The sequence below is a fragment of the Pleurodeles waltl genome, chromosome 10 (genome assembly GCF_031143425.1).
Source record: "Pleurodeles waltl isolate 20211129_DDA chromosome 10, aPleWal1.hap1.20221129, whole genome shotgun sequence".
NCBI classification, from domain to species: domain Eukaryota; kingdom Metazoa; phylum Chordata; class Amphibia; order Caudata; family Salamandridae; genus Pleurodeles; species Pleurodeles waltl.
The window spans coordinates 759,839,852-759,855,393 of record NC_090449.1 but is presented as its reverse complement, the minus strand read 5'-3'; the positions used below and the strand labels follow the sequence as shown (position 1 = coordinate 759,855,393).

Here is a 15,542-nt window from a genome sequence, read left to right as displayed (position 1 = left end):
CTTGGTGAGTGTCTGACGTCTGCCTAAGCTATAGAGTTTGTAGTATGAGGAGCTGTTGAGGACTCCTCCTGAGCATTTCCAGGTGTGTGAGGGCTCACCCAAAGGCTGAGCCTGGCGACATGTTGGAAAATAAGAGTTGGAGCAGGTAAACAGTAGGCTCTCCTGAATCACTGAATTTTCCCATAAGGTACCTGGACCTTTATCTGCTTCAAAAGGACAGGAATTCCTTTGCACTTGATGGCGACGTTGTAGGAAAGTACCATCTTGCCTGGCATGTTACCCCCATATTTCACTGTATATATGTTATGTGTCACTGGGACCCTGCCAGGCAGGGCCCCAGTGCTCATAAGTATGTGCCCTGTATGTGTTCCCTGTGTGATGCCTAACTGTCTCACTGAGGCTCTGCTAACCAGAACCTCAGTGGTTATGCTCTCTCTGCTTTCCAAATTTGTCACTAACAGGCTAGTGACTAAATTTACCAATTCACATTGGCATACTGGTACACCCATATAATTCCCTAGTATATTGTACTGAGGTACCCAGGCTATTGGGGTTCCAGGAGATCCCTATGGGCTGCAGCATTTCTTTTGCCACCCACAGGGAGCTCTGACAATTCTTACACAGGCCTGCCAGTGCAGCCTGAGTGAAATAACATCCACGTTATTTCACAGCCCTTTACCACTGCACTTAAGTAACTTATAAGTCACCTATATGTCTAACCTTCACCTGGTGAAGGTTGGGTGCAAAGTTACTTAGTGTGTGGGCACCCTGGCACTAGCCAAGGTGCCCCAACATCATTCAGGGCAAATCCCCGGACTTTGTGAGTGCGGGGACACCATTATACGCGTGCACTGCACATAGGTCACTACCTATGTACAGCATCACAATGGTAACTCCGAACATGGTCATGTAACATGTCTAAGATCATGGAATTGTCACCCCAATGCCATTCTGGCATTGGGGGGGCAATTCCATGATCCCCCGGGTCTCTAGCACAGAACCCGGGTACTGCCAAACTGCCTTGACGGGGTCTCCACTGCAGTTGCTGCTGCTGCCAACCCCTCAGACCGGTTTCTGCCCTCCTGGGGTCCAGGCAGCCCTGGCCCAGGAAGGCAGAACAAAGGACTTCCTCTGAGAGTGGGTGTAACACCCTCTCCCTTTCGAAATAGGTGTGAGGGCTGGGGAGGAGTAGCCTCCCCCATCCTCTGGAAATGCTTTGATGGGCACAAACGGTGCCCATCTCTGCATAAGCCAGTCTACACCGGTTCAGGGATCCCCCAGCCCTGCGCTGGCGCGAAACTGGACAAAGGAAAGGGGAGTGACCACTCCCCTGACCTGCACCTCCCAGGGGAGGTGCCCAGAGCTCCTCCAGTGTGTCCCAGACCTCTGCCATCTTGGAAACAGAGGTGTTTGTGGCACACTGGACTGCTCTGAGTGGCCAGTGCCAGCAGGTGATGTCAGAGGATCCTTCTGATAGGCTCTTACCTCTCTTGGTAGCCAATCCTCCTTAGTAGGTAGCCAAACCTCCTTAGTAGGTAGCCAAACCTCCTTAGTAGGTAGCCAAACCTCCTTTTCTGGCTATTTATGGTCTCTGCTTTGGGGATCTCACCAGATAACGAACGCAAGAGCTCACCAGAGTTCCTCTGCATCTCCCTCTTCATCTCCCTCTTCACCTTCTGCCAAAGGATCGACCGGTGACTGCTCAGGACTACTGCAAAACCGCAACAAAGTAGCAAGACGACTACTAGCAACCTTGTATCGCTTCATCCTGCCGGCTTTCTCGACTGTTTCCAGGTGGTGCATGCTCCGGGTGTTGCCTGCCTCCTCTCTGCACCAGGAGCTCTGAAGAAATCTCCCGTGGGTCGACGGAATCTTCCCCCTGCAACCGCAGGCAACAAGAGACTGCATCACCGGTCCTCTGGGTCCCCTCTCACCCTGACGAGCGTCGTCCCTGGAACTCAGCAACTCTGTCCAAGTGACTCCCACAGTCCAGTGACTCTTCAATCCAAGTTTGGTGGAGGTAAGTCCTTGCCTCCCCACACTAGACTGCATTGCTGGGTACCACGTGATTTGCAGCTGCTCTGGCTCCTGTGCACTCTCCCAGGATTTCCTTCGTGCACAGCCAAGCCTGGGTCCCCGACACTCTAAACTGCAGTGCACAACCTTCTGAATTGTCCTCCGGCGTCGTGGGACTCCCTTTTGTGACTTCGCGTGGATTCCGGTTCACTTTTCTTCTAAGTGCCTGTTCAGGTACTTCTGCGGGTGCTGCCTGCTTCTGTGAGGGTTCCCTGACTTGCTGGGCGCCCCCTCTGTCGCCTCATCCAAGTGGCGACATCCTGGTCCCTCCTGGGCCACAGCAGCACCCAAAAACCCTAACCGCGACCCTTGCAGCTAGCAAGGCTTGTTTGTAGTCTTTCTGCGTGGGAACACCTCTGCAAGCTTCATCGCGACGTGGGACATCCATCCTCCAAAGGAGAAGTTCCTAGTCCTCTTCTTTCTTGCAGAACTCCAAGCTTCTTCCAATCGGTGGCAGCTTCCTTGCACCCTCAGCTGGCATTTCCTGGGCTCCTGCCCACTCTCGACACTGTCGCGACTATTGGACTTGGTCCCCTTGTCTTACAGATACTCCGGTCCGGAAATCCACTGTTGTTGCATTGCTGGTGTTTGTTCTTCCTGCAGAATCCCCCTATCACGACTTCTGTGCTCTCTGGGGGTAGTAGGTGCACTTTACACCTACCTTTCAGGGTCTTGGGTTGGGCTATTTTTCTAACCCTCACTGTTTTCTTACAGTCCCAGCGACCCTCTACAAGCTCACATAGGTTTGGGGTCCATTCGTGGTTCGCATTCCACTTTTGGAGTATATGGTTTGTGTTGCTCCGATACCTATGTTCTCCTATTGCAACCTATTGTAATTTTACACTGTTTGCATTACCTTTCTTGCTCTTACTTACCTAATTTTGGTTTGTGTACATATAAGTTGTGTATACTACTTACCTTCTTACTGAGAGTACTCACTGAGATACTTATGGCGTATTGCCATGAAAATAAAGTACCTTTATTTTTAGTAACTCTGTGTATTGTGTTTTCTTATGATATTGTGCATATGACACCAGTGGTATAGTAGGAGCTTTACATGTCTCCTAGTTCAGTCTAAGCTGCTTTGCCATAGCTACCTTCTATCAGCCTAAGCTGCTAGAAACACCTCTTCTACACTAATAAGGGATAACTGGACCTGGCACAAGTTGTAAGTACCTGTGGTACCCACTACAAGCCAGGCCAGCCTCCTGCAGACGTGAAGAAGTAGATCAAAGAATACGTCTTTAAGGGCTTGATGTGTTGGGCTGCTAATTAAGAGGGCTACCTACCTTGTGGGTGGGCATTAGTACCCACCTCTCCACCTGTATCCTGAATCCATGTGTGCTAAAATCCATATGCTTAAATTCCATGTGTTGGTGGCTCCCGACAACATATTTGTGTTTGGTACGATTCCAGCCAGGGTTCAGGGAGGGAACCCTCCATTTGTTGGTCCATGATACTTTCTGCTTGTCATTGGATTGACATGGGTTTGGAGAGCTGCGCTAAAGGGAAAATGGAGAAATATCTGGCACAATTGGACATAATAGTTTGTGACAAGAAACCAAGATCTCCTACACGGACATTGACAAGAGGCCTCTAGGGCTGGAAACAATGGACATATCATCTGAAGTGTTGAGCAATTGTATTATAGTGGAGTGGTTTTCATTATTCCGGAGGATTCAGGTGTGATTTTTGACTTAAAAACTGGATCCCCTTATGTTACGATGCACATTGATCACATTAATCTTTTAATAGTAGTACTTTTGCGTATTTCATTTTGCATAGTGTGAGACTGAGTTGCATTATCACTTCTACAGTGTCTACAATTACAGTGTTTAATTTGTATCTTTGTGGATGGCAGTAAGAATTGTTACTTTGTTTGTTTTCTGTATGTAGGGACCTGAAACCAGACAATATGCTGATCTCCAATATCGGCCACATTAAACTGACAGACTTCGGGCTCTCAAAGGTTACTCTAAAGAGAGGTGAGGGATTCAATTTTCAATTATGGCACTATGGGATGGTCGGCATGGTGATAAAGTCTTTCTTAGTTCCAGTTGTATGTCGTGGAGCAGCAGTGCCAATAGGTATGCTGTTAGGATTTGCCTGCTACAGACCCCTTTGTCTGTTGTCAGAAAGACATATTGTGGACAATACCAGTATTTACAGTGTGCTTTGACAAGCCCATTGCTTATCGCTGGTTAGCTTTCATGTTGGTCTCATTCACTTGTTTCTTACTCAGTGGCTTTCCTCCTCCTTGTTTTTGCCTCTCCCCTCCAGCATTGCTTCTATACCATCCTTTTGATTGGATGTCTTGTATTCTTCCACTGCTTACTTTAAAGGAATTTCTTATTTCTTTTAGCACTCTTTGCATGTGCTCTCTTGTTTATTTAGTCTTTTATTGCTTTGCTGCTGAAATTCCCACTGGGCTCTCTGTGGTACTTTGTCCTGCCCTAGCAGTTTGTCTGTTTAATCTTCCACCCTTTCCTGTCCCGTGCTCTCCACATTGCTGCCTTTTTAATTCCCTATCCTGCTTAAGTTTCTCTTTTTTTTTTTTTTTTTTCTTTCATTTTAACCTCCCTGTCACTCTAAGGTCTTTGTTGTACAGACCAGCCTCACCATTTATTTCAAACTTTTTGGTTGGGCATGCCAGCCTCAGTTTGCTGCCAGGCGTCTCCTTTTTGCAGACATGTGCTTCAGCTCATTTTTTATGTGTGTGTGTTTCTTTTGTGTTTTAAATTTGCCACCCCAAGATGGATGTTGGCCATCTCTGAACAGAGAATAATAACAAATGAATGTCATGTTATGAGACTGGTGTGGGGACACTGGGGCTACAATGCATCATATCACGAGGACTTGCGAGTCAACATTTTGTTTGTTACTTGTACCCCTCAGATATGCATCTGACTCTCTTGTTAAAATCTATTCGCTCTCCCATAACTGTGGTCCTTCATTTTTTCCCTCCCCTGGGGGAAGACACAAAAAACAACGAACAAGAGAGTTCTCTCAACTGTACAAGTGATAGGGCATAGCTATTGGTACATGTTGGTTTAATGTATTTTAATAGAGGGGCAAGGGGCTTACTTCCAATTGCCCTTGAGAGATTTTAGAAAGCACTCCGACTGTGTGAATATTTGGCTCAACAGATTAGAGCACCATAAGTTGGAGGAATCAAAAATAATGCTCACGTGAGTGAAATTGGATCCCATCAACAATTATGTGCCATCTCTTTTAAGGGGTTTACATAGAAGAACTGCATGGTCCACAAGCCATCAACTTGGATTTATTAAATTTTTTCTCTGTTAGACATATGACATCTTTGGTGTGGTTTCCCTGACTTTTTGACCTCTTGTAGGAAAGTACCATCTTGCCTGGCGTGTTACCCCTATTTTTACATGTATGTCAGTTTGTTTTTGCCTGTCTCACTGGGATCCTGCTAGCCAGGACCCCAGTGCTCATAGTTTGTGGCCTATATGTGTTCCCTGTGTGGTGCCTAACTGTATCACTGAGGCTCTGCTAACCAGAACCTCAGTGTTTATGCTCTCTCTCTTTTTAAAATTGTCACTGCAGGCTAGTGACCATTTTTACAGATTCTGATTGGCACACTGGAACACCCTTATAATTCCCTAGTACATAGTACCTAGGTGCCCAGGGTATTGGGGTTCCAGGAGATCCTTATCGGCTGCAGCTTTTGTTTTGCCACCTATATGGAGCTCATAAAATTCTTACACAGGACTGCCATTGCAGCCTGAGTGAAATAACGTCCACTTTATTTCACAGCCATTCTACACTGCACTTACTTAACTTATAAGTCACCTATATGTCTAACCCTCACTTAGTGAAGGTTAGGTGCAGAGTTACTAAGTTTGTGTGCACCCTGGCACTAGCCGAGGTACCCCCACATTGTTCAGGGCTATTTCACCAGACTTTGTGATTGCGGGGACACCATTACACGCGTGCACTACATATAGGTCAATACCTATATGTAGCTTCACAATGGTAACTCTGAACATGGCCATGTAACATGTGTAAGATCACGGAATTGTCCCCCCATGCCAAATCTGGTATTGGGGTGCCAATCCCATGCATCCCTCGGGCTCCAGCATGGACCCGGGTACTGCCAAACTAGCTCTCTGGGGTTTTCTCTGCAGCTACCGCTGCTGCCAACCCTCAGACAGGTTTCTGCCATCCTTGGGTCTGGGCATCCCAGTCCCAGGAAGGCAAAACAAAGGATTTCCTCTGAGAGAGGGTGTTAGAGGTGTTAAGGGCTGGGGAGGAGTAGCCTCCTCCAGCCTCTGGAAATGCTTTGAAGAGCACAGGGGATGGCCTCCGTGCATAAGCCATTATACACCGGTTCAGGAATCCCCCCAGCCCCTGCTCTGGCGCGAAACTGGACAAAGGAAAGGGGAGAGATCACTCCTCTGCCCATCACCACCCCAGGGTTGGTGCCCAGAGCTCCTCCAGTGTGTCCCAGACCTCTGCCATCCTGAATGCAAAGGTGTGAGGGCACAATGGAGACCTCGGAGTGGCCAGTGCCAGCAGGTGACGTCAGAGACCCCTCCTGATGGGCTCTAACCTTGTTAGGTAGCCAATACTCCTCTAAGGGCTATTTAGGGTCTCCTGTGAGTTTCTCATCAGATAACGAATGCAAGAGCTCACCAGAGTTCCTCTGCATCTCTCTTTGACTTCTGCCAAGGATCGACCGCTGACTGCTCCAGGACGCCTGCAAAAACGCAACTAAGTAGCAAGATGACTACCAGCAACATTGTAGCACCTAATCCTGCCGGCTTTCTCGACTGTTTCCTGCTGGCGCTTGCTCTGAGGGCTGTCTGCCTTCACCCTGCACTGGAAGGCAAGAAGAAATCTCCTGTGCGTCGACTGAATCTTCCCCCTGCTAATGCAGGCACCAAACTTGTGCACCACCGGTCTTCTGGGTCACCTCTCATCTTGACGAGTGTGGTCCCTGGAACACAGGAGCTGGATCCAAGTGACCCCTGACAGTCCAGTGGCCCTTCTGTCCAAATTTGGTGGATGTAAGTCCTTGCCTCCCCACGCCAGACAGTAATCCTTTGTACTGCGTGATCTGCAGCACCTAGGGCTTATGTGCACTTTTGCAAGGATTCCTTTGTGCACAGCACAGCCCAGGTCCCCAGCACTCCATCCTGCATTGCGCAACTCGCTGAGTTGACCACCAGCTTCGTGGGACCCTCTTTTGTTGTGTTGAGACGACCGCTGTGCTCAGATTTCTTGAACACCTGTTCAAGTTCTTCTGCAGGTGCTGCCTGCTTATGCGTGGGCTCTTTGTTGCTGAGCGCCCCCTCTGTCTCCTCCTCCTCCAAGGGGTGACCTCCTGGTCCTTCCTGGGCCTGGGCAGCACCCATTATCTTCAACCGCGAATCTTGCAGCTAGCAAGGTCTTTCTGCATGGAAACAACTCTGCATCCTCCAGCACGCCGTGGGACATCTGACCAAAGGAGAAGTTCCTGGCACCTTCCGTTGTTGCAGAAACTTCGGCTTCTCCCACCCGGAGGCAGCCCTTTTGCACCTTCATCTGGGGTTTAGCGGAATCCTGCCCCCCCTGGACACTTGCATGTCTCTTGGACTTGGTCCCTTCCTTTGCAGGTCCTCAGGTCCAGGAATCCGTCTTCAGTGCTTTGCAGTCAGTTGTTGGCTTTGCAGAATCTCCTATCTCAACTTTACTGTCTTTCTGGGGTGCTAGGGTAACTTGACTTCTACTTTCCAGTGTTGTGGGGGGGGGGGAGGAGAGGAGTGTATCTTGAACACCCTTAGTGTTTTCATACACTCCCAGCGACCCTCTACACTAGGCCTAGGGTCAATTCATGGTTTGCATTCCACTTTTGGAGTATATGGTTTGTGTTGCCCATAGGCCTATTGTCTCCTATTGTGTTCTACAGTGTTTGCACTACTTTTCTAACTGTTTACTTACCTGATTTTGATTTGTGTGTATATTTTGTGTATATTACTTACCTCCTAAGGGAGTATATCCTCTGAGATACTTTTGGCTATAAGTAGTATAGTAGTAGCTTTGCATGTCTCCTAGTTCAGCCTAAGCTGCTCTGCTATAGCTACCTCTATCAGCCTAAGCTGCTAGAACACTACTAATCTACTAATAAGGGATAACTGGACCTGGCACAAGGTGTAAGTACCATCAGGTACCCACTATAAGCCAGGCCAGCCTCGTACAAAGACTACCAGTGACATTGTAGCGCCTAATCCTGCTGGCTTTCTCGACTGTTTCCTGGGGGTGCATGCTTTGGGGGCTGTCTGCCTTCATCCTGCACTGGAAGCCACGAAGAAATCTCCTGTGAGTCAACGGAATCTTCCCCCTGCTCCAGCAGGCACCAAACTTCAGTGTCACCGGTACTCTGGGACCCCTCTCATCCTGACGAGCGTGGCCCCTGGAACACAGGTGGTGGACCGAAGTGACCCAGACTGTCCAGTGGTCCAACTGTCCAAATTTGGAGGAGGTGAGTCCTTGCCTCCCCTCGCCAGCCAGTAATCCTGTGCACTGCATGAACTGCAGCTACAAGGGCTTCTGTGCACATTTCCACAAAATCCTGCATGCACAGCCAAGCCTAGGTCCCCAGCACTCTGTGCTGCGATGCTCAGCTCCCTAAGTTGATCTCCGGTGTCGCGGGAACCTATTTAGCAGTGTTGAGATGACCGCAGTGTTCAGACTTCTTGAACCCGTGTTCAAGGACTTCTGTGGGTGCTACCTTCTTGTGCATGGGCTCTCTATGTTGCCGAGGGCCCCCTCTGTCTCCTCTTCCAAGTGGCGACATCCTGGTCCTTCCTGGGCCTGGGCAGCACCCTTTTTCTTCAACCACGACTCTTGCAGCTAGGAAGGCCTGTTTGCGGTATTTTGTCAAGGAAACAACTCTGAATGCTCCAGCACTCCGTGGGACATCTACACGAGGGGAAAGTTCCTAGCACTTTTCGTTGTTGCAGAATCTTCAGCTTCTTCCATCCAGAGGCAGCCATTATGCACCTTCATCCGGGGTTAGTGGGCTCCTGCCCACCTGGACACTTTTGTGACTCTTAGACTTGGTCCCCTTCCTTTCCAGGTCTTCAGGTCCAGGAATCTGTCTCCAGTGCTTTGCAGTCTGTTGTGGTCTTTGCAAAATCCTTTATCACGTCTTTAGTGTGTTTCTGGGGAAATAGTAGTACTTTACTCCTACTTTCCAGGGTTTTGGGGTGGGGTATCTTGGACACCCTTAGTGTTGTCTTACACTCCCAGCGACCCTCTACACACTACACTAGGCCTGGGGTCCCTAAGTGGTTCGCATTCCACTTCCTTAGTATTTGTTTTGTGTTGCCCCTAGGTCTATTGCATCCTATTGTATTCTACAGTGTTTGCACTACTTTCTGACTGTTTCACTTACCTGATTTTGGTTTGTGTGTATATTTTGTGTATTTTACTTACCTCCTAAGGGAGTATATACTCTGAGATATTTTTGGCACATTGTCACTAAAATAAAGTACCTTTATTTTTAGTAACTATGAGTATTGTCTTTATTATGATATAGTACCTATATGATATAAGTGGTATAGTAGGAGCTTTGCATGTCTCCTAAGCTGCTCTGCTATAGCCACCTCTGTCAGCCTAAGCTGCTAGAACACTACTAATAAGGGATAATTGGACCTAGCACAAGGTGTAAGTACCATCTGGTACCCACTATAAGCCAGGCCAGCCTCCTACACCTCTGACCTACTGTCTGGTTGACTTCATTTTTGCTGGCTTTAGGACTCAGGGCACTCTACTACTGCTGGCCATTGCTAAATGTGTGTCCGTCCTCCCTAAAAACATGATAAAATTTGCTTATCCACAATTGACATGTTTAATTTACTTAGAAATCCCTAGTAAAGGGGGCTACCTGTGCCTATGACCTGTGAATTAAATGCTACTAGTGGGCTTGTAGCACTGATCATGCCCGCTACCTCAGTAGCCCTTCAAACATGGCTCAGGCCTGCCATTGAAGAGCCTGTGTATGCAGTTTTAAACTGCCGTGGTGACCTGGCAAGGTAACCCTCATCACACACCTAAACCTTCCTTTTTAATAGTCACTCCTGGACAGCACCAAGAAGGATGCAGTGCATTTAAAATGTTGGACATGTACTTTGTTTTACATGTCCATGGAGTGAAAACTCCTAAATGTGTTTTTCACTAGTGCAAGGCCTATCTCTCACATAGGTTTATATTGGGATTACTTTATTACAGTTTATAAGTGTAATTTCCTATTGGGAAAAGATGGATATTTCGAGTTTGGTGTTTTTGGATTTACAATTCAAAAGCACAACTTATGGTAAAGCTGGATTTTAAGTTGCCAGTCTGAAAATGCCACTTTTAGAAAGTTGGCATTTTCTTACTTTAACCATTCTGTGTCTCTGTCTCTGACTACATGTGGGGTCGGTGACAGCTGGGACTTTGTGCATTACCTCTTGACAGCCACACACAAAGGGAGCTTTAGGTGTGCTTGATGGGCCATCCACATCCTGATGACCCTTAACATCCTGATGGGTCATCCTGGGTAGGATGGGAGGGAAGAGTAAACACTTGCACCTGAATCGGTGATGTCTGTCCCCATACAACACTATGTTGGGTCTGGAGCCAGGAAAGGACGTGCAGGGACTTTGTGCACTTCAAAGGCCTCTCTTTGAAGTCTCCCCCACTTCAAATGCACAACTGGGTGTAAGCATTGGACCTCAGACACCACTACATCAGTACTCTTCTGGACCTGAGGACATTCTCCCAGGAGAATGACTTCTGTGCTGCTGAAGGGACTGTCACTCTGCTGGACTCCTGCACTGCTGCCCTCCTTGCCTGGGAGTGAGAAGGTCTGGACTTTGTTCTCTACATCCCCAGGACTAAAGTATCTCCAAGGGCATGCTGGCTTGCCTCCTGTTCTGAAGACTCAGGGACATCAAAGACTTCACTTCATCCAGCAACAGCACCTGGACTTTGCTTGCTGCACGTCTTGCCCTGCCAAGCGTTGCCAATCCAGTCCTGGGACCTTGGAAGTAGGTATGAAGTTCTGCAACTGTAAAATGCAAGCATCGCCGTCATTGAGCCGGTCGGGACTGACATATCTCCTTCAAAGCATCTCCGTTTCAGGAGACATCTAATTGCCGGCAGCGTGGTTTGACAATATTGTATTGCCTACACCTAAGTGGTTTGATAGGAATGCATACCTGATTGCGCAGTTCAGAGCCAACGAATTGCCTACATTGCAAGGATCGATGACGACGCAATGACTCAGCAGCTCCCCCATGATGCTCCTCTCATCCTCCCTCAATGCAGATGCAACCCAGAACTACGGTACTGATTCCAGTGGGCTAAGGCTTGTCCCTGTATCTGACCTGCACTTCATCGTGGTTCTCCTGATTTTTTCCGATTTGACCTAGTCCCGAACAACCAACTAGCCCCAGTTGGCGGTTTGTTTCTAAGCACTACAGTTTAATCTATTCTTTAAAATTCATATCTTGACTTCTGAATAATGGATTTTTGTCATTTTGGTCTTGTTTTATTCATTAAACTAAGATCCGTTTTTTTTAACCTGGTGTGGTACATTTTGTGTGGTATTCTCCCTGTTTTCCTGTGTTAAGTGTTGCAAAAATACTTTACACATTACCTCCTAAGTTAAACCCTGCCTGCTCTGTGCCAAGCTATTAGAGGTTGAGCACAGGTTACGTGATGGTGTGTAACTTACTTAGCCTGACTAGGATTGTCATCCCTACTTGGACAGGATGCATACCTTTTCCAACTAGTTACCCTATTTCTAACAGTCTTCAAATCAAGCTCAGTAATACAATTTAAGAACTAACAAATAGCTTCAAGCTCTTTGGGGTGTTTGCTAATTAAACTGCATTATCTGCATATAGTAACCCACATCCTTACAGATGTTTGATAAGTTTATTAATATATAGGTGACACAAGATAGGTACTAAAATGGTCCCTGACAAATCAGCAGCCCTGGTGTACCCCTCTTTATCAAGTTTGAAAAAGGGGACAAGAATGTAGCATTGGGTCTGAATTGCACTTTGATTTTTAAGTCAGAATGTAAATCGGCAAGGAAGTGCACCACAGTATCATCCAATCCCTGCTCTTATACGTTTGCTCAGAGTTTAGATTGATTACCTTGATCAAGTGCACAAGATAGATTTATGAAATCCTTGTACACTGGGCAATGCTTTAGTGTAAAATGCTTTCCCAAATTAAGTGAAGATTCTAACATTGCTCCATAGTACCCTGCCCTTAACAGACCCTGTATTGAGGGGGATTTATCATGTCATTCTACTCTGCCCAATCTCTGAGTCTATTAGAAATTAGCCTACCAAGAGCTTTAACTGTTGAGGCAGTCAATAACATTTGCCTATAGCAACTATGTTGCTGTCTAACCCCCTTTTAAAAATGGTTATAATAATAGATTCGGACCAAGATCTTAATATGTGCTTAAGAGATTTTATTATTAAAGATATTAGTAAGTAGGGGGGAGCCCATAGCTTAATATCGCACTTATAAACATTCATGGGTACCCCATCGGGCTCTGGTGACTTGCCAGAAGAACTCTCATGCAACTCACAAATGATCTCTTGTAATCCAGTGAATGAACCTTTATCAGTATCTGGTTGTAGCAACTCAATTAGCCTGTTGTCATAACTGGAGTTTGCTCTGTAAATATGTGAGAAGAGAGTAACCCACTGTACTGATGTAATATGAGCTCTCAAACTAGGTAGATAATCTTCACTACTTCTGATGACTCTAACTGTATCCCAAAATCTTTTGTATTCTTGGATTCACACGTGGACCCTAAGAACCCCTATTCTTGTTTCGGAGTTTTAGCTTTCTCTTCTTTAATGATTCCTTACATAGAGCACGACGAGCTGCTATTTTTATTGTTTCTGTAGGTTTAGATTCCAAAGCTGCCCACAGACATCTCCTTGAGGCTGAGCAGATGGAATCAAACCACTTTGTTATGGAATGACCTAATTTGCCTCCTGGTTTTCATAAGGGTGAGTTGATTTCACAACAAATATTTAAAAGGGTGTCTGTAATGCCATTGGCAGTTTCCGACAGGCACAAATCCGAGATCATGATATCAGACAAGAAACCTTAGAAAGACTGCAGTATCAAGACTGCAGCATGAGACCATCACAGATTGTGGCAATTTAATAATGTTGGAGCGTGAATCTTTTCTGTATTCAAATGCTGTTTATTATTCTGCCATCTAGTGGTTGGTTCTGGAATTCTTCAGGGTCCTGTAGTCCTTTTTTCTTTTTTAGATTTTCATTTGTTGGTGTACTATGATGGCAGCTCCACTTGGTGTCCCCTGTGACCTCGTCCTACTTCCTCCAGAAGCTCCCTCCTTTGTTCATCATCTTCAGATTCTTTTTTTTCTGCCCTTGGGTCTGAAAGGCTACCGAAGTATCTCCAACACTGATGATTTTTGGGGACATTTTCTTCCCAACTTCTTCTAAGTTCACCAGAAACATTACCATCACTGAAGGAGAACATCAAGAGGAAGATTAGGAGAAGAAAGTCGAATTTCAGGAAAAAAAATCAGAGAATGCTCATTCAGGGGCTCCCTGGAGAGCTTTGTTCGAGAAGACACCTTTCCAGTTTTGCCAGAATTGGCTCCACAAGTTCTCACAGAAGGATAAGCACTCTATGTGCAACGTCGGTTTCCCAGTCGAACATTGGAGTGAGGACTTTAACGCCTGCTTGACTTTCATGTCGAAGACGCTGAGGGTAAGGGAACAACAGAGACAGGGACATCATAGCATGCAGAGGCGGCGGACAACCCATCCCTGAGGGACCGAAGCCTCTACAGTGAGGAGGAAGATAATGTTGGGTAAGAAGTGGGGGGAGAGACTTTTGATGCAGAAGTAAAAATCATTGAGGGTAACGAAAAAGAAAAACGAGAAGAGATCCATCAGTCTAAAAAAAATAGTCTGAGTCAAGAAGATCTGACTTGAGGACATCAAATGGGGCAGCAGCTTTGAAACACTCGGTGGCTGCAGGCATTCCCCAAGACAAGGAGCCCCACAGATCCCTGAAGGGGAACTCCAGTGGAGGAAAGACTCCAGAAAAACCCAAGGCGTCGATGGACGCACGAGAAAAAGACTCTCTTTAATGTGGACAAAAGACAGGTCAAGAGCAGAACACTAAAGCCCGACGACCTGTACTTTGAATGAATCTTCAACGTACAAAAAGGAAGACTGCGCCTCAACCCCCGAAGAGCTGTTGTCAAAATCAAGAAGACAAAAAAGTTACTCAAGGCTGAACTGTCCGCCCTTCTTCAAAAGGAGGAGTTTGACAAGAGGCTGAGTGGATTTGGGAGCCTGAAAAAAAAAAGAAAAAAAAACCTTGACGCCGAAGGAGACTACAGAGCGAGGTCAAAGACTTCCAACCCTGCTCATTCCTGAGCCTCAAGAAGAGGAGGAAGAACTATTCTATGACGAAGAAGATGAGAAACCAACTGGGATGTATTGGGGTTCGGACAAATCAGAATACATTGAGCCACAGTGGCAAGACCTCGAGATAGATGTGTCTGAGGAGTGTGTCGAGAATTACCTGTTGAGGCTGCGATTCTGGATGATAATGGAATGTAGTATCGGGTCATCAAGCATACAGCTGGGACGATTGGTGTGGAGCTGGAAGAGGACAAACCATAAAAATGCTTCCTGCTCGAAATATTTCTGCCTAGTCAAGCAAGGAGTCCGTTTCTACCTATGCTCCCTAGTATCTGACCATGGTAAGGAGGGATTCAAGGCGCCAGCCACTTGCAAAGCTGTTACTCCAAGGGCTGAAAAGAAATACAATCACTCCTCAAAGGATACTTCATTTAACAAAGGTACTGTCCCTGAGGATTCAATAATCGCATCTACAGCCAGGAAAAGGGCCAACGTTCACTCAACCTCCAGCCCACTGCCTGATAAGGAAAGGTAAAAAATAAAAATAAAAAAAAAGTGGACCTCATGAATCGCAGATTTGAATGCCAACCAGTGGAGAATTGCAAATTTGAATGCGTTACTAAACAGATACACACATCCACACTGGGAGGAGATGGGAGAACTCATGAAGCACCTCCATGAGCAGTACCAAAAGAGGGCAGCACATCTAGCTGAAAGTGGCAAGAACATTGTCAACACCTGCTTAAAATCGGTATTGGATGCAGCAGACACATGAAGCCACCAGATGATGATAGGCATAGCACTGAGGCGCCATTCATGATTAAGAATTTCAGGGTTTAAGCAAGAAATTCTAGCCAACATCTTAAACACTGGGAAACAGTTATTTGGTAGCACTTTGGATGAAAGCCTTAATCAGTGGAAAAAAGACAACGAAACATCAAAGTCTATGGGCGCACTACAATTTCGAGGTGGAATGTGAAAGGTAACCTTTGCGTCAAGTAAACATGCCCCCAGAGAAAGTTTGTAGGCTGGAAG

General features: G+C 46.5%; 1 protein-coding gene across 1 annotated transcript in view; it reads left to right on the top strand.

Annotated features, from left to right (window-relative positions):
• The window catches only part of MASTL (microtubule associated serine/threonine kinase like), a 208,675-nt gene that overhangs the window by 47,642 nt on the left and 145,491 nt on the right, over positions 1-15,542 (top strand). Inside the window, exon 4 of the mRNA XM_069211322.1 lies at positions 3,973-4,061. Within this exon, the coding sequence (XP_069067423.1) occupies positions 3,973-4,061 (89 nt within the window). The remainder of the gene's footprint in view (positions 1-3,972; positions 4,062-15,542) is intronic.